The sequence below is a fragment of the Dufourea novaeangliae genome, unplaced genomic scaffold (assembly GCF_001272555.1).
Source record: "Dufourea novaeangliae isolate 0120121106 unplaced genomic scaffold, ASM127255v1 scaffold2, whole genome shotgun sequence".
NCBI lineage: Eukaryota > Metazoa > Arthropoda > Insecta > Hymenoptera > Halictidae > Dufourea > Dufourea novaeangliae.
The window spans coordinates 1,035,783-1,054,881 of NW_015373882.1; the positions used below are offsets into that span (position 1 = coordinate 1,035,783).

A 19,099-nucleotide genomic window follows, 5' to 3' on the forward strand; every position below is an offset into this window, starting at 1 on the left:
ATCACAGAATCACAAAGTATCACTAACGTTCATAGAGAAAACCTACTAATTGATCATTTCTTGGAATGAATCTCTTTGTAAAGTATATAACTCGCATTGTCGTACAGTTTTACCTGCGTTTTAGAAATTCCAATGATTCTTGAAGTAATCACGGTTTGTATTGTATTCATTCTTATTCCCAAGATCTATGCTCGTTATTCTTATGATACGTTCTTTATTCATAATAGATTTGATATATATATATAAAATAGTTCAAATTCATTATGAACCATTACGTTCATTTATTTATTGTTGTGTCTTTTTTAAGCGCACAAACATGTAAAATGAGTTTATGAAATTAAGACAACTTCATTATAAATATTAATAATATAAAAGTACTGCTATAACATTAAGTTCTTCGTTACATGGAAATATCGAAATATGATAAATATGAAATACGATAGAAGGTCTAAAAAAAATTGAAATTCAGTAAAGATTCAAATTAGGAGTGGACGTTAAAAAATGAAATTTATGTTTTATAAAATATAAGATCTATTTATGCATTCGCATACAAATGGTAATACAAGGCACTTGCTTTACAACAGTTATTTGGCAGTAGGTAACATTCTTAATTTCCTTGTAAACGTCGGTATCAAAAATATTTTTCCAGCGGGTCGAATCATCCGATGGAATTCCATCTTAACTAAGAATGTACCATTATCATGCACAAATACAACGATTGAGTTCATTAGACACGAATGAGCAGCGAATATTGCTGGAACACGAAATCGACATGCTCCAAAATCTGTATGAAGAGGAAACAGTGATTCCTCGGACGCCATTAAAAATCGTGGATGTAATGTAATAAATAAGAACACGGAATGATCGCAGTATTACTTATATGTACATCTAATTACTGTATGAAAATCGATAATCTCAATTTCAGTAATTTTTTCGTCGCGGTATTGTTTGTCTCGCAAACACTTATTTATGTGGCCATTGATTTTCGTTCAAAGTGACGCTTCTGCTTCGATGTCCTTCGGTTTCTTCTTTATCTTATGCGCTTTCCTAAAAAAAATGAACAATTTAAATTAAGTAGATTGAAATTTTTACCAAAAAGTCAATGGAAATAAGAAATATGCTACTCAAAATGTAGGAAAAGAAATCGTTTAACATTCGTTTATTAATAATTTCATTATTTCAAAACTAATAGACGCTTCACTCACTTCCCGAATTCCTCGCCATCTTGAAGCGTCTCCGGAAGCGTGCAACCAACGGTTTCTGGCAAGAAGAGACACAACGCGGCACCAATGAGTGGCAAGATTCCAAAGAACGCCGGTGGTAGCCACGTTTGAATGTGATCCTACAATGAAGTACGAAAACATTAGTAATGCACAATACTTCAAGAAGTAAATAAACAAATGTGGACGGTTATTATGTTTAGAATTCCTTATTGTTCCATTAAAATTAAGGAGCTATAAAACTCTAGAAATTGACATATTTATCTACAATTTTGTAGTTTGAGGAGATGAATATAATATGCGAGTTCTCTTCCATCGAACTTTACACTATTAGCCATGGTACAGTTTGTTAAGTGATCAGACCACCATAACGTCATCAAAAAGATACTGCATATTTAGAAATTTATTTCTAAGTGATACAAATATTTTTCTGATCAACATTTGTCGATATAGACAGAGGCATGTATAAACAAAATTTGAACAATAAAATATTAAACAAATCTATATTGTCTATCGGTTTAAGTAGGATTTCCTACGTATTGACATTTTTATCTGAATTATCCGTAAATGAAAGGCCATTTTCTTGCGAAAAGATGAACTTTTTGCTTGAAACTTGAACTTGTCGCCATTTTGTTATTCTTTAACCAAATTGAAAAAGTCCAATGTAGGACGATGGGCAACTTATTTGTTAAATTTATTTAATACTCCATATTTATTTTTAACGAAAAATTGAAAAAAAAGGTTTGCATACGTTATTCATACATGTCTTTATCTTTATTGAAAAATTTCAGTTGAAAAAATGTTTCACCGCAAAAATGCGGTATTTTTTTAAGACATCAAGGTGGTTAACCCCTTAACACACACGGTACACTCGATTGGCTGCGACCTCGCATTGCACGTTTCAGAGCCTACTATGTTAAAACTATCTGATAAGGGAAACTGGACTGGAACTCAGATAAATTATTTGTATGTTTTTACGCAGTGTGTGCTCTACAAGAAATGTGTACACTGTGATGAATATGACAATGTGACTCGTAGAACTGTTTGACCATACGTATTCTGTTTGCGAAGAGATTTTTCTCGGAACACTATTTTCGAAGTGGTATATACAATGAGCTTCAAATTTAGTAAAAACATTGTTTATGTCGTTTCATCTGTAGCAGAAGACAGCAGACAATCATTTAAACTAATAATCCACCGTTTTTAATTTGAAAAAAAAAGAACTGAAAAGTGTAAAATAACTTTTTGACCCTATACTTGAGTCTCTCAGAACTCACTTTTCATAAATTTCATATTTCAATTTCAATAGTTTAATTTGCATATTTCCATGCACTTTACATATATGCATTTTTATATTAAACTTTCACCTTAAATGCTTTACTATGTATCTTTATGACTTCGTATATTTCATCTGAAATTTAAAACAGCAACGTCTGTAGTAAGTATTAATAACTTTCTCTACTTGTCGTTTTATGAAATTAATCAATTCTGCTTCCTGTGATTCAATTATGAGTATACATTACGAAAAATATTTGGTTCCAATATGTTCTAGAAAGTAAATTTTTTGTCCATTCTTTATTTTCATACATCAGTTTCCTGTTATTTCTGTTATTCTCAATGTAATACAATATTCAGAAAGAAACATTTTCTGCTGATTTTCTTTTCCTAATTGCAAAATGAATTTGCATGAAATCAGAAATCCAGATGTAGATTTTATCATTTGTATCTCATGATCATATCGGTCGTGTTGTAACTTACCAAAGATACGACGAAAGGCGCCGTAATGGAACCAATTCTCGCACACATACTGCTGGTGCCCACACCAATATTTCGAACAACCGTGGGGAACAGCTCACCGGAAAACAGGTAAACCGTTGTGAAGGAAACCGACATGCCAACGATGCCAATACAGACTAGAATTAATCGCAGCCATTCGATATCTGCAAGCATGTAGAACAACAATAAATGGTAGAAACATGTATTCATTATTTATGGTAAGCGCACCTATTATCGTCTACTGAAATTCAAATCATTCTCAATTGAAAGGTAGTTAACATTACTGTGCCTAATTAGCTTCAGATAAAAAGGAAATTGTTTGTGTTTCATGTACGGCAGATTAGAACTGTTAAAATCTAAAGATTTTCAATCGTGATTGGAAAAAAACAAGATAAGCAAAAATCAGAATATTCATGAGTTTTTAAAGTTTTATTTATACGTACTTTTATTAGTATTATTAACAATCCGAATATTGTTGGAGCATTTTTCTGAATTTTTCTTAACCGTCATTATGTTTAAAAAGCTGTCTTTATTATACAAATAAAGAAAGACAGTTTCAAAATATTTATGTTATTACATATTATTTTATTAAGACGATCACGTTTATATACTGGGCAAACAAAGTTCAGCTGTGTACCTTTGCAAATTTCATGTGCCCATTTGTAGCAACTGCACGTTCACCAAGACACAACAAAACTGTTTCCGTTAACAAAAATGTTGGAATCGATTAAATTACTTTAGCACGCCAGTGATTAGATACTCCCAGTAAATGTTTATAGAATTTTTGAACTTTGCCTTCCCTTATTGTGGCGGAAAATTGTCTCAGTTCAACAAAGTATACTATCAAGATTCACTAAAATAATTCTCATTTACTACACGTTGCAACCACACTATTAACAGATTTTTAGAACTTTCTTTGCAAGATATTACGAGTGGTGGTGTTAGATGCAATCATTCTACTATGTAATTAAATATCACTGATTCACTTTCACCAAGGCATTCGATTTATAAAAAAAAAAGAAGAACAACTTACCATTTGAAACTACGATAAGTAAAAGGGCAGAGATGCCAGTAATTGTGTTGCTAGAGATCAACGTGATCCTTCTGCCCAACCTGTTCATTGCCCACCAAGCAACGAAGTTTCCAGGTACCTGTATTGCTCCAGAAACTGTGAAATTCAGGAAGATGTTGCCACCAACTTGCCCTATGTATTGAGACATTCCGAACAATCCCATTCCACAGACGACCCAATTGAAGAAGATCGACAAAGACTTTATCCTCATGTTCGGGGTACGGAAGAGATCCAGGAATGATGCTTTGTCATCAGATGCTGATCGCTTGGAATTCTGGAAAAAATTATTTTTTATTAATAGAAATAGAACGGATATTCGTTAAGTTTATTGGTAGCTTTTATTTTTCTATCGTTTTATTTCGCTTATTGTTAGTCCATTCTTGTCTACGTATTTTTGTATCGTGAACTTGACAAGATCGCGAATATGTTGAAAGTAGAAAAAATCTTCACAAAAGGAAGATAAGTTTATGATATTTTTCAACCTTCTTTAGATCATACCGATAGAAGACATTGATCTTTTGCAATAAAACCAAAATATATTGTAAATTTTAATTATTTGACTTAACTCTCTTTTCTTAAATTCAATGAGCTGCTCTTAAGCTGTATACATACAATTTAAGGATGAACTTTTATAAAGATACATATTCTTACTATCTAAAAATTAACTATCAAAATTGTAAAATTGTAGAACTATTATACAGCATGTCCCCAAAATCGTGGTCAAACCGGCAGGATGGTGATTCTACATGCAAAAATAAATCGAAAGAGAAGAATAACCTTTTTTCATTTAAGGTTTTGTTTTCGAAGAAAATCAGTTTGAAAATTTATCTAAATCACGTGTATTTGGGCTGGCATTAAGTAGAAGCAGCCTGCAATGGCCAGACGGGTTAGCCAAGTCCTATTACCCGTGTATCTAACAAATTTTCAAATCTGATTATAACTCGAAAACGAAACATCACTCGCAAAAAGTTCATCTCTTTTTTGTCGACTTATTTTTGTATGTATAATTGCCACCTGACTGGTCAATAACAAATAAAAAGGTACAATAACAAATTATTTTTGAAAAATGAAATTGTACTTTAAATTCTCACAATCGATTTTCCTTTGAAATAATACACAGTTACATTTTATATTTATACTGCAATTATATAAAATCAAATTTTTCATATTTTTATAACGTCTTAAACGATGAAGCTATTTACCTGATGCAAGCAATGCTGCCTGACCAGCTCTGGAATGTCCTTGTTTTGTATCTTATTAATATTAGCCGCCTTTTGCAGGATTTTACAAGCTGCGCGTTGTTTGCCTAACGCCAGCAACCACCTTGGAGATTCAGGTACAATCCACCAGTAGCTCAGGAGAATTACAGAAGGTAGAGTAATTGCGATTTGAAGGTGTTGCCAGTGGCGGAATAAAAATGCAAGACCAGCCAATGACATGTGGCCCAAACTAAATGGAATTTGATAAAGCACAGTGATGGCCGCCCTCCATTGTGTACCAACGATCTCCATACCTACGAAAATGTTGAAAAATTATAAAGATATTGCATACTTATCCAAATACAGGAAAAATTTGGTAAAGTCGATTACTTTGTCCACAGAAACCAAAAATTTATATAAACTTGAAATTTGTACACTTCCATATCGTAAAGTAAGTATAAGATAAACTCAAATTTTGTACATTATAAAAACTTATAATCTCCTATTATGCTAATACAGTATAATATACCTACCCTAACGCTCATAAGTATTGGCCCTACCATCGAAGAAAGGTTTACGTGTTTTTACTGTACCTTTCACTTTAGAAATCTCCAATTTTGCTTACTTTATGACCGTCTTTATGAAGAACGCTAGTTTTTTTCAAAATCTTCGCATAGTTTTTAGTAAGGTGAATCCAATATGGATGGGCAAATACTTATCGTCGCTATAGTTCTTAAGTGTTCTATTTCCATGAGTTTTTAAACTGAGAAAACTGAGTTTAAAGTTTCTGAAGTTTAATATTATAGAAGCAGAAAAATAGCGAAACAATCAAACACATTATAATATCATCTACTGAATACCTATTTATTACAATGTTTAACAAAATTTAATCTTATTATCAACATAAATTTTTAATTATTATTAATGTTTGGAGATACAACCATTAAGAAAAAAACTTTTATAGTTTCGGAGTTAGGACTTTAAAAAAATACTTGTTTTCTACGTTGAATTTTGATTATATTATGGTGAATTTTAATTATCTGTACCCATGAGACGCATGTAAATTGATTAACCAAATTTTGTTGTAAAATGGAGTTAAAACGGTTAAGAACTCGGCCGACTATATGTAGTATGCGTCGTAGTGTACTGAAAGCAAAATTTCACAGTAGCTTCTAGACGATTTATTCTAATCCATGAAGTAGGAGAGAGTGGAGTAAACACGACCGCGGGGCAATCTCGAACGCAATGGTTACGGTGTGTTAAAAACGAAAACTGATTTTTTCCCTCCACTAGCTGACAGTTTAGGTCGTATCCTGTGCTGAGAAAAAAGTAATAAACAGAGACCGCGCACGCCGTTCAAAATAAAGAAAATTGATTATTTTCATCGTTTTTCAAGTAACATTTTGTCCACTTTTAATTGCGTGTAGTTCCTGTTGGATTAATGATACAAATTAGGATTTATTCAAGTTAAAATAAGCACATATTAAATAACATTTTATGACCAACGTGTTCTCTGTTGACTGATTTTAACTCTAAAATAATTTTTTTTTATTTTTTGACTACGTAGGGTATTGGCGAACAAACTGGATGGGGTTTACTGAAGACTGGATCATGTGTTACAAATGTAACTTATGGGCAAATGAAAAATTCTGTAGAGGTGAAAGCGCATGCAGAGACTTTCTGTGCGACTTACGTGATAATTAGTTTTTATTAGCACTCTGTTTGTGATAACCCTATGCAGCGTTCGTGATTATCCCACGGCAGTCGAGTAATCACGAGCACCAAGGGTTTCGTTTTTTGACTAAAAAGTTGATTTTTCATGGTAATTTTCCAAAATTGGAAATTGTAGTTTGTAGATGAATAGTTTAAGTATGTCTATAACTAATAAACAAATTCGTTTCTCATTCAGCTTTCGTTTTGTTTGTTTTTTTGTGTAAGTGTTCGTAATTACCCCACTCACCCCTAACTTAAATTTTGTATGAGATATTGAAACTCTTGAGGAATATGTATATGTTTATACTCCGACATTGGGTTAATCTTTTCTTTTTATAATCCGTGTATTTATCAATGTACACTCCCATCCGTACAACACCGGACACTTACGTTACTAAACAAAGAAAAAGAAATAATACTGTTAAAAAATCACTTAAATTATGCAATAAACCAATTCCTATTAATTTTGCATATTGCAGAGAAAATGTAAATCATATTCAATGTTGTGTGTAATTTCAAATAGGTATGTGTTTTTAGTGTGTTCGTTTCATTCGGGAATATTCATCCAAATGAATTGTAGGACATTAACACTGAATTTTTTTATGTATGTAATTCTTCCCTGATTCTACTCAAATCTGTCTATAATCACTACGACTATTTCTTCGTTAATTTCTGCATTAAATTGGCTCGATTATGGATAATGTTAAAAAATGTGCAGCCGATTATCATTGTGTAGTTTTTGTTAAGTAATTTTGTAAGATGTTTGAGGTATGTTCAGTAAAGTAGAATAAATTCGTGAAACTGCTTGAAGAAATTGCTTTTCCGTTTAGATCTCTAGTTTTCACAGAATAATCAATTGTCCTTGTGGGGGTGTATTATCAGTACTTACAAATGACGTAACTAGTGACCATCGTGCCGCCAGTGGCCAAAGCGCTAAGTAATTTCATCAGCAATAACGCAGGAAACCACGGCACAACGGCGCAGCCAATGCCGGAAACCAGTTGGAGAACAACGGATACGATCAACGGCACCTTTCTGCCATATCTATGGCAGAATAATTCATACACATTAATTTTATCGAATGTTTCAGCGTCAACGATACCGGATTTACTCTCATAGATTGAATGATTACACGTAAATGTGTCAATATTGTCTGTACCTATCTGCTAGATTGCCAAATATAATATTGCCCAAAAGCACGCCGAACATCAAAATAGATTGCTGGATATTGGCGTAATGCGTTCGACTGCATACTAAGTTCCACTGAAATAATGTAATCATAAACAGAAATTTATTTAAAACTGTTTGCACGCTCGAGAATATGAATATTTATGAAACTTTTATTGAATTATGATAATAAACCATGATAATAAATTTCCACGGTGAATAAAATTTTCTTTCCATATCCATGCAACTATTTTTATATAATAAAATTCTTAAAAAAATAAAGATCGAGAAGCTTGTTGTAGTTTAATTAACTTATATTTTACGTAAATTATGACTAGACTGAGGATTTTATGCACTTATAAAATATCTGATTGTCTAAAATTCAATAGAGTAAAAAGATTCAGAAAGTTTATTTAGGTCTTGTTTTCATTTCAAACCTATTAGAATACTTAACAGGGTAAATAAATTTTTCTTTGCGTCCAGGTACGACAAATTTATCCATAAAATTTTATACTTTCATAAATATCCGCAGTTTAATTATAGCAATGAATTGTTCAAGGAGGGTAATCTTGAATCAAGTCATGAGTAGTCGGTCGTAAGTTAAAAAAAATTATTCTGCCAGACTACTTGAAGTATTGGGTCAGTGCAAAAGTTTCGATAGATTTTGTGCGGATGATATGATAGCCATGATTTTGTGAAAACAGTAAACGATGCTATTAGTGTATGGGTGTGAATGTAATATACTATATTCCTATTTGGAACAAAAATTGACGAACTCAAGTGTGTTCTATTCTTTTGAAATAAAATTAAAAATGAGCTTTTTATTTTCAGTTACGTGTTACAATGGCATACGCGTTTTATAGAGAAATAAACGTTAATCCTAATCTGTGATAAATTGTAAAATTTATCATTGAATCGATGCAAGAGTAACAATAACAGTCAGTTGTGTATAGCAATCAAATTTTGTACTGAAACTACATTACTCGTTACAAAAAATTATGTTACAAAAAAGCTATTACGTATGTTATTAAATCATTATTAAATTATAATTAAAACCCGTCAAAGCTTTCACGCTCACCTAATATTTCACAATTACTAAACTCTAACTACTCGTATCTAATCTAATTGTTGGAACACCTAGCTCACTATTGAATATAAAGTACGTGATTGGAAGAAGATACTAACCGGACGGTTGCACTTACCCAGCAATTACCTCGTCAAATGTTAAAACGTTCTCAGTTATTACTGTCCAGTTCGTCATTTATTGTTTCATCGAATAAACACGTTTCCCCGCACACTATTTATGCGCATCGTAATATTATGAAAAAAAGTGTCAAACGAAATATCATTAAGATTAACGTATTAACTCCGTCACTGGAATTTTAAGTTTATTGATTACCGCCGCTTCCGCTACGAGCATTTTACAAATAGAAATAGAGAGACAGAGAAACAGAGAGAGTGAGAGAGACATGAATGGATGCAACAAATACCTGCGATATAACCGTCTCGGAAAACGTGCTTCTATCATATTCCCACTCGGTGCATTCCGCCAGTGTACCATTGACATTGACTATGCACTGGTCAGAAAATTCTGTGCGTGCCGGCGCGGTACAGTTGTACTGTTGATGTGGCGCCATGAAGACGATCGCGAGTTGGTGCCAAGCGATCGGGAACTTGACCAACGAGATCGCCAGACACACGAAAATTTGCCATCTGCCAAGATTCCCGATTGCTTCCTGCACGGCATCGACCTCCTCGCCATCGTCGAGAACTTCCTCTTTGCCGTTAGAGACTTGCTTACCGTTCACTTCCGCTGAAAAATAAAGAAACAAATTTTCACACATTTTTATTAGTTTATTAAGGTGTCCTCGAAATGATATGGAATGTGAAGAAGACAGGTGAGATGGAATAGATCGACGTCTAATGCTTTTGTCTTCTGAACAGTTCATTTGTATAAATATATGCAGTCCTAAATATAGATGACAGTTGCCTATAGCGTATTTTCTTTACAGTTAATGAATATAAGCGATATTGAATGGTAAAAATATAAAGTAAATCATCAATGAGAAGCATAGATTGAAAGTTTCATGATTAGATCCTATTGTGCGCGTGTTACACACATTTTAAAAAATCATGTACGATTGACGTAAGTTGTTACTAATTTATTTTATCTGATAACAATCTAACAACACAGTTTTATTGTCTAGTTTTATATTTTTTTTAAAGTACGTTTCTTGTAGAATATTTTACATTCATTTTATGTACATATCACGTTTATTATAAAGATTAAATTCATATATAAATAAACTGATCATGTTTCCTAAATCGTAACACAAGGGTTCTTGAATCGTGCCGGTACGGCTATATGCTATATAATTTTAAACTATCAGATAACATAAGAGGAATTAAAAAAAAAACATTTTTCACGACATGGCAATTTAGTAGTCATAAATGAAATATGATTTAATGTGTGATGTGTATTAATGTTAATAGAAATGTTAAATCGTAATTATCATATGGTGGATATTTCTTTATTTATTCCTAATACAGTAGCCATTCGTTTATTGTATATTTCGGGGCTGTAAAGGGTCAAAATTCCAGGAATTGTGCAATAAACGTACGCCTCAGCCACATATAGGGCGGGTTGGATGTACGCATTTATTGATCATCTTAATTACATATCCCATTATTTTAAAAGATATCAAAAAGTTTATTCACAGAAGTAGGTTAGTATGGACGGTGTTCCTATTACATAACAATAATAATTTCTTCGTAAGTAGAGAATTTTCTTAAATTTGAAGGTTAATTATGTTTTCATTTTAATGATACTGAAATATTGTGGAATAAAAATATTGTTTTTACGTAAATGGATTCTTCCAAACATTCTGCGTAATAAAATATTAAAGTATTATGTGGAAAAAGTTAATAATTCGTGAGATATTTTATGTACAAAATCTGAAATATGTTATAAATTCTATATGTTTACTTTCTAGATTTTATGAAAAGAGTATTTATTATAGGATTATAATAAGGAAGTTTTGTAATATTTACATTTTAATTTAGTACTGTAGATTTATAACTTCTGTTCTAGACGGCTATTGCTGATTTTAAATGTGTTATAATAGTTACATTACGTAGCAGTGCAAGATAATAGCATAAACAAGTTCTGAGTGAACGATATGGGGTTTAATAATTCAAACACCTGGTTAGTTATTGTCAAAGATTATAAATGTTGCATTCAAAGATATGTTTAAAAAAACTCACATGTTTGGCAATGAAACACGAAAAAAATAACACTTTAATTTTGCACTGCAATAACAGGCTACACTCTGAATCAATCTGGTAAATAGAAAACATGTAATCAATAGACTGCAATACAAGAAGCAATAATGCTTCGGTGGATACACGTGCGGGTTGTCTGTCTCATTCACTCTCGTACACTGTCATTGTTTTCCTTTTTTGAACAAATCACATCGCCACTAACGATCAGTGATCAAAACAAAACGACAAGTCGCATATCAACTACGCTCTACATTCATTTCATATGAGCATGCTAGAAATTTGTTATAAAACGTTAAATTCAAGTAACTTTAACAAGTTGACATATAGTATTTTACAGATATAATCCTCAGTATTGTCTGAGATTCTATGAAGGGACAAAATATTGAAAGAAATCCTAAATATAGTAGATAATACTTTTTAATCAGAACCACATTTTGCACTTAATGTAACACTTTTACCGAGTGTATGATTTATCTAATATTTTAAGGAATTCAAAATATTTGGTAGTTTACCAAATAATAACTGAATTGTCAATCAGCTTGTTTAAATATTTTGAATGGTATATTATAAAATCGAAATTGAAGTATAAACATTCGATATTTACAACTGACGATGATCAGTTAGAAAAATGTTCAAAACGATACGAGTATTAATGGAGCCACACCCGTGACGATTATCAAATGCAGCAAACAAAGGGAACGATTCTTTGACGGTAAACACGGAACCGAAATAAGAACGATTGCGAAGGCTAACTCAATCGAACAATTAAGACTGTGGAGGATTGCGATTAATTGTCACTCAAATGACTTTGACCTCTCCTTTGCTCTTGTTCCAAGTGAAGGGTCAGACTGCATTGCACAATCTGTTCTTTATGTATGCAATTAATTTTTGAAAATCTTCTGATCTAGACTATGAACGTTAATGCATTAGGTGCTCCAATAAAAAAAAACATTGTTCTTTTCATAAGACGGTCAATATGGTTTCAATATGAATTCTAAAAGTATTAGGTTGTTGGATAGTAAAAATAAATGTGGTTTTCTTTCTTCGCAATATAAATAACCGCGGAACAAATTTTTGGAAAAATGATTAATAATGCTAAAATCGTAAAAGGAATTTATTATAATATATTTCAACGAATTTGAAACTGTACTTATTAGAAATTTCAGAAACACTATCGAAACATTATCGATCATTGTTGCCAGTGCTGTTAATTAACAAAGCGTTGTTTATAGGTCTCGAAAAATATGTATATTAGTATATATAGTACCCTTTGTGTTTTCAAACTCCCATTTCATTATTATGTAACGCAAGTTTTGTGATTTACACCACTTATATACACTTTTCGTAAGACGTGTACATAATCCATGTGCGTGTTTTCCGACTTTAATAGCTCCATTTAATCAAATCTGTTTAATTTACATTCGAGAAGAGTGGATGAATTACATAAGCCAGACGCTCAACATCTTCGCAGGTACTTTGTACGCATCTTTGATGATTCAGGCTCAAATAACATGCTAATCAAAGAAACAATAACAGTGAATACATTAAATTGATGAATATTATAAAACACATAAGTAGCTGAAATGTGTCATGAATACTTTAATATTAGACCTTGATAGAGTGAATTCCAGTTAACACTAAACAAGAGAGTTCTGAATGCAATTGAAAAATTAATCCCTCGTATAAAATTTTTAAAAGACATTGTTTTACATCAAATTGTAAAATTTCGCTGAAAATGATAACATAGGTGACCTTGATTTTTACGTTATAAGATTTGTGTCTCGATAGAAAGTTTTAGCAAATTTTCTGAACGATAGACCGACGAACATTACAATGACTGGGAAGTAAACAGATCTGTTTATGTTAAAGCAGAGATATTAAAGAGCAAACTGTCCATAAACGTACTAATAAAACCTTGTGTAATTAGGGCAGTTGTTTAATTGCACCAAAGTGCTTTAATGTCAATGCGGCCCAATTAACAGAATCCATTTTATTACGGCGAATTAACCGCAGCTTATCAACTATTACTCAATGAAATGAAGTTTATTATTCCATTTACTACCAGAATCATATTTTCAGGTCGATATAATGAAAGTCCATATGTATAATGATAATCCTTGAATAAATGCAGATAACCGTCTTCAAAAAATGTTAATCAGCAATACGCTCCAGTTTTAGTTTGTAACAGATATGTATGTATACATAACGAGAAACGAACATCTTACTATTTGCAAAGACTGTTGCATATTTAATGAACTGTTTAGCATCCAAATTGGTATAAAAATAATTTCTGAATACTTAATACTGTCAAAGTGCTTTCGTTAGCATATTAAAAACATAATTTATTAATTTTTTTCTTTACATTTTTAATCTATTAGCTGAAACTTTACATTTAATAACGTGGACAATTTTTTATAAAAGAATTCTAAAATTGTAGGAGTAGAAATTTTAATGATTGCGTAGTAATAACAAAGATAATGTCGCTAGATTATTTAGTCCTGTAGATTTGTAGTGTTATATTTATATTACAATGTCATTTGTTGTTTTAATTAATATTCGACATTAAATATCAATGTGCCTCTATATGTTCTGTGAAAATTGTTCATTTCTATCGAATACAAGAAATAGTTTTTAAGACACCGAATCATGATTCGGATACTTGTGAAGTTAAATAGGACAATGATAATTTAATGTCGTTAAAATCAAACGGCGTATAGAAAAATTATAGGCATTTACAAGAATTTGTAAAAAATAATATAAAGTCTAGATTTTTGTAAACATTGACTTTTCTTCATTCGTCAGATACATTCCCAATCCAGAAACATCGAGGCGTACTGAACGAAGCAAACCAATAATTAATTATGCAAGAATCATGGAACGGTGGAGAAATTACGGACGCTGAGTAATCCTGGACATAGTGATATTCACTTTACGTTTATATGTATATTTATGTAGGGTGTTAAAGAAACCATTCAATATTTATATGGTACATAGACACAACTGTACTAAGTAAAAGAAGCCTTAGTAAACATACGTCGTAAGGTCAACCGTTTCTGAGATATAAACAATGTTGTATGTTAGCATCATGATTGACTTACTAGCTTCTATCATCGCATGCGATATTTACCTCAATGTTTATAAACCGCGTTCTAAATGTCATTTAATTTCCACACATACTTCATGACAGAAGATTCCATGGCATATTTGCAAAGCAAAGTGTATTCTTCGCCGATAAATGACTTTGAAGAATTACGTAACGGAATCCATTATGTTTGTTAAATAATTCGACAGAGATGTGGACTTATAAATTACCGAGAGACTTTTGCGACTCTGTAAGAAGAAGATGCGAAACGTGTATGGTAATTGACGAAGGACATATGGAACACCTTCTGTAAATATCAAAAACCCATTAGTAAGTCAATCATGATGTTAACATACACAAATGTTTATATTTCATAAATTGTTAATCTTTCGACCTATGCTTACTAAGGCTTTATTACTCGGTACACTGTGCCCTAGGTTTGGTTTTGGACGAGGTCACTCGGGAGAGGGGCATTTCGGTACATCCCTCCAAAGCTTGGCTTTGGCACCGATGGCTACCACATAGTCTCGCAATTAAGACTACCGTGGACATTACTCGATGAGATTTTGACCCCGACTTTCCAACCATTCTAACTTTTTAAGACCCGAGTCACATGAAAGAATTGAAGTACTCGTGCGAGGGGCAGAGAGTCATGAGGATCGTCCCTTACCCTACCTAATATGTGACATCTACACTAAAACCCAAATAAGACCATAACTGCGAAATGACGAATTTCGGTCTTATTTGCACATATTCCTCTCGGTTACCTTAGTTACCAACGTCTTAAACAATTGAGCTTCATTATGCCTCGTGTAGCATCATAGATCGAGTGACTGTGAAGTACAAACGTGCCAATTCTAAGTATTTATATATTGAGAAATACTTCATTATGTCACCCGGTGTATGACAAATTCTATCGCCCATGTTACAGAGAAACCTCTGGTGCTCATCCCAGCTGCGCGAAGCAGTTATGGTCTTATTTGGTTTTTAGTGTAGTGATCTAGTGGAGTAAGACGTTGGGGCCACCGATCCTTACACTGTGCCCCAAGTCCCATATAAATATTGAATAGTTTTTTTTAACACCCTGTATATATTTTCTGGATTATTTTTACCACTTTTAACGCCGTAAAAAACAGTCATGGATAGATAATGCATAGAACAAGTGAATATCACTATGTCTAGGATTACCCCGCGTCCGTATTTACCCCACCGTCCTCTAATATCATTATACTCTCTCATGAGTGAAAATTATTACCTTCGACTATAGATTAATAAAACGAAAATTGAAGACCAGAAACGATGTATAGTGCCTCTCCGAGCTATAGTGACTTTAGGTGTGACTCTCTCAGTGGGTGTGCTATGTCACACCGTTGAGGATACACGCCGTTAAATATGTAATTTGCTACTTCTTCGAAAGGCTCTCCCTGGACGCTGAACTAACCACTGAAACCCTTAAAGGTGTGACAGATCCGTACCTCTGCTGTTTTTACGAAGTCACTATAACTCGGAGAGGCACTATAACGGCTTCGTGGATGCATTTGCATTCTCCTTCGCAAAACGTTACGAGTGAAAAAGGAAACAGCATCTCTGAGGCCGTTCCTCGCAATGGTGTGAAAAATGATTCCTTGACTCTAATAATTACGTATTCGCACCAACGCGTCCTGTTAAGCGCAAACGTTTCGCCTGTGCGATCGCTTAATGAGATAGCAGTGAAGGCAATGAAAAAAAGTACGAACCGTCAGCAATTAAATTGTTTACTTCGGATCGATTACCGTTCACTCGTATTCGTCCCACCTCCGTTACTCACATGACGAGGGGGTATCGTCGCTGGAGTTGTCGACGACGTGGTCGGCGCGTATTCTTACGCAACAAGTGGGTGTGCACCGGAAAGAGAAGTGTGATTGGTCGGTTGCGTATTCGCTTATCAAACGCGGCCGGGGCATTGATATACACACGTTATTTTACACATGTTTCGCATGCCAACAGTAGTATCACGCAAAAACCAGATACGTCACTTCTGCACACGGCGGACACACTTACAGTGGGTAAAAAAAGTATTCGTACACCCTTTAAAACAGAACAACTCTTTCAAAATTGGACCAAGTGACTTGACTTTCATTGTGAAGTTAGAAAGATTAGTTTACTAAATGATGTATTACGAAAATTTTTTAAAATTTCCGACTTTTCAGAATGTCGAAGAAAATAGTAAATGTCGTTTTTTTACAACTTTTTTGTCTGAGACTCTAATGACAATTTAATAAATACATTTCGAAGATTATATACATGTTGCAACTTTTATTGCAATCGGTTAATACAAAAACGAGTAACAGGCATCGAAAGGTGTTAGAATCTTTACATATATTACAGTTGTAGGTCAAAAGTCGCGAGAAACTGCGATTTTCAACATTTTTAACCGTTTGTATGTCATAACAACGGTAATCGATTTCGATAAAATTTTCAGCATGCATTAACTAACATAAATCAAAACAATGTATTTGTTAAATTTTCATTACAATCTCAGATAAAAAAGTCGCCACAAGCGACCTTTACTATTTTTTTCGCGATTCCGACCAGTTGAAATGTTTTCAACATTTTGTTAACACATCGTTTAGTACACTAATCCTCCTCAGTTCACAAAGAAACTCAAGTAACTTGGTCCAATTTTGAAAGTCTTATTCTATTTTATAGGGTGTACAAATACTATTTTTACCTACTGTACGAGCAGAGCTCTCGCGGCCGAGCGAAAAAAAGCCTACCGGAAGCGGTAATTAACTTGCCTAGGACATTGTTCTTTATGCAGTTTCATTCACCATGGTAACCCTTGAATGTTCAGTAGAGCTTACCGTATTCGAGCTAATAGAGAAACGCAAGTGTACGGATAATGGAATTTTCGGATATTGGAGCAACCATTTTTCTGATACCAAACCATTATTTATTTAAATCGGCAATTTTTTTTTAAATGAGGGTTAAAAATTAGTGAAATGTAAGGTGTTCTATACCATGTAATAAGGTGATGCCAAATACGAAACTGATGTCGCCCGCTTATCTTAACGACGAGGCCTAGTAATATACATATGTATACATACATACAGAATATCGTTCGAGGAAAGACAATGATGTCAGGGGCATCAACGAGGGTTCGAGATGATGTTTTAAAATGACAAGGGTTAAGTATTCGTCTTGACGACTCGGCATAGCACAGTTATATTGTGCGGATATCGGCGAGAGTTAAAATTATATCACATCATCTTATATTACACGAAATAACTTGTAATTGCTTGCAGAAATTATAACATCATTTTTCAAGAGAACGCTTGAGTTTCGACCCATGGTTCCTGTTACAACATTGGCCTTCACGATGAGTAGAACTCGGTGCAATGAAAAAGAACTTTGACCTTGAAATTCAAGGTCAAGGTCAATTTTGCGGAATCTTTCTTATAGTAATTTCCACCAAACCGTGGGTTAGTATCCAGCTATGGTAGTCGTGATATATAATTCCTTGTGACCTTGTATTTAAATATGTATACAGGAATGTTAATATCGACAAACGAAAGCATGCATAGGTTGCTCATGCGAAAAGAAACGTATTTAAACAAACGAATGATAATTAACACTAGAACTACCAAAGTAGTCAAAATGACTGGTTAGTAGACTCTTATAATGACTGAAATATTACAACAATACATTTCCTCAGATTCTGTACAATGTTCATTGAGATATGAAAATAAAGAGATTACTTAATTCATAAATTTAAATACTTTCAAGTTTATTATGATTATCGATTCGACAAAAATAGACATACAGTAGAAGCTTAATAATTGAGGATCCGTTAATTGATCGCGAAGAACGCGATTTAAATCGCATTTAATGTGTGCAATTTTTTGTGTCGCGTTTAACTCGCATATTTTTCATCACAGAAAGTGCGGTGTATATAATATTGTTCTACTAAAATATTTCAATACTCAATAACTTTCGTGAATAAACTTTCTTCATATCTCTAAATATAACGGAGATAGTAAGGCGATCAAAAAGTGCGTGGATCCAGCCCACCGTATACGTAGCTACGTCGAACAAATGAATGGACGGTCGGTGGGGAGAGCGCGCGAGTGACTGGAGCCAATTAATTGATCAATTCCTGGAAATATGGCCCTCTATAGCACCGAAATGATCAATTATCGAGCTCGTACTGTACCTTTATCGTCGGTAGTTCTATTTAGTGCTAACCCTCCGTTGGCAAACATTTTTTCATACTCTGTAGGTAAGCTGGGTTTATTTGTGTCCAGGACTTTTTTTTCATGGTTTTAGGCCCTCGACTAATCTGAAAAAATTCTGGGGTACTTATCAAAGTGAACGTTTGAGTCATACGTTTAAAACTTTAGTCAATAAAAATAAAAATTTGTAGTTAAGTCTGGGAAAAATGACATATCGCTTGGATCGTCAACGAGCGGCATTACTTACGTAGGGATAATTAAGGACTTTATTTGATAAAGAAAAGAAACGACAAAAATTTATTAAATCAACGGATTTATTAAATTTTGTTCTTTAATGTATTTTACATAGCCCTACGTACCATAAATGTATACAATCT

General features: G+C 33.2%; 1 protein-coding gene across 1 annotated transcript; it reads right to left on the minus strand.

The window, feature by feature from the left end:
- Positions 1-557: 557 nt before the first annotated feature.
- Positions 558-18,752, minus strand: LOC107185860 (organic cation transporter protein-like). The gene is made up of 9 exons (XM_015573669.1): positions 18,704-18,752; positions 9,638-9,960; positions 8,140-8,243; positions 7,870-8,024; positions 5,271-5,581; positions 4,030-4,342; positions 2,979-3,160; positions 1,206-1,342; positions 558-1,047 (listed from the first exon to the last, which is right to left on the minus strand). The coding sequence occupies exons 1-9, from the start codon at positions 18,750-18,752 to the stop codon at positions 990-992; spliced, it is 1,632 nt and encodes a 543-aa protein (XP_015429155.1). The 3' UTR covers positions 558-989.
- Positions 18,753-19,099: the final 347 nt, after the last annotated feature.

What these genes read in the sequence shown, in the direction of transcription:
- LOC107185860 (XM_015573669.1), bottom strand. Translation starts at nt 18,752, where the DNA reads ATGTTTGCCAACGGAGGGTTAGCACTAAATAGAACTACCGACGATAAA. An exon ending in CGCCTTTCGTCGTATCTTTG is followed by an intron (nt 1,343 to 2,978) that starts GTAAGTTACAAC and finishes ACTTCATTGTAG; the next exon opens with GATCACATTCAAACGTGGCT. An exon ending in GATGGCGAGGAATTCGGGAA is followed by an intron (nt 1,048 to 1,205) that starts GTGAGTGAAGCG and finishes CATTTTTTTTAG; the next exon opens with GAAAGCGCATAAGATAAAGA.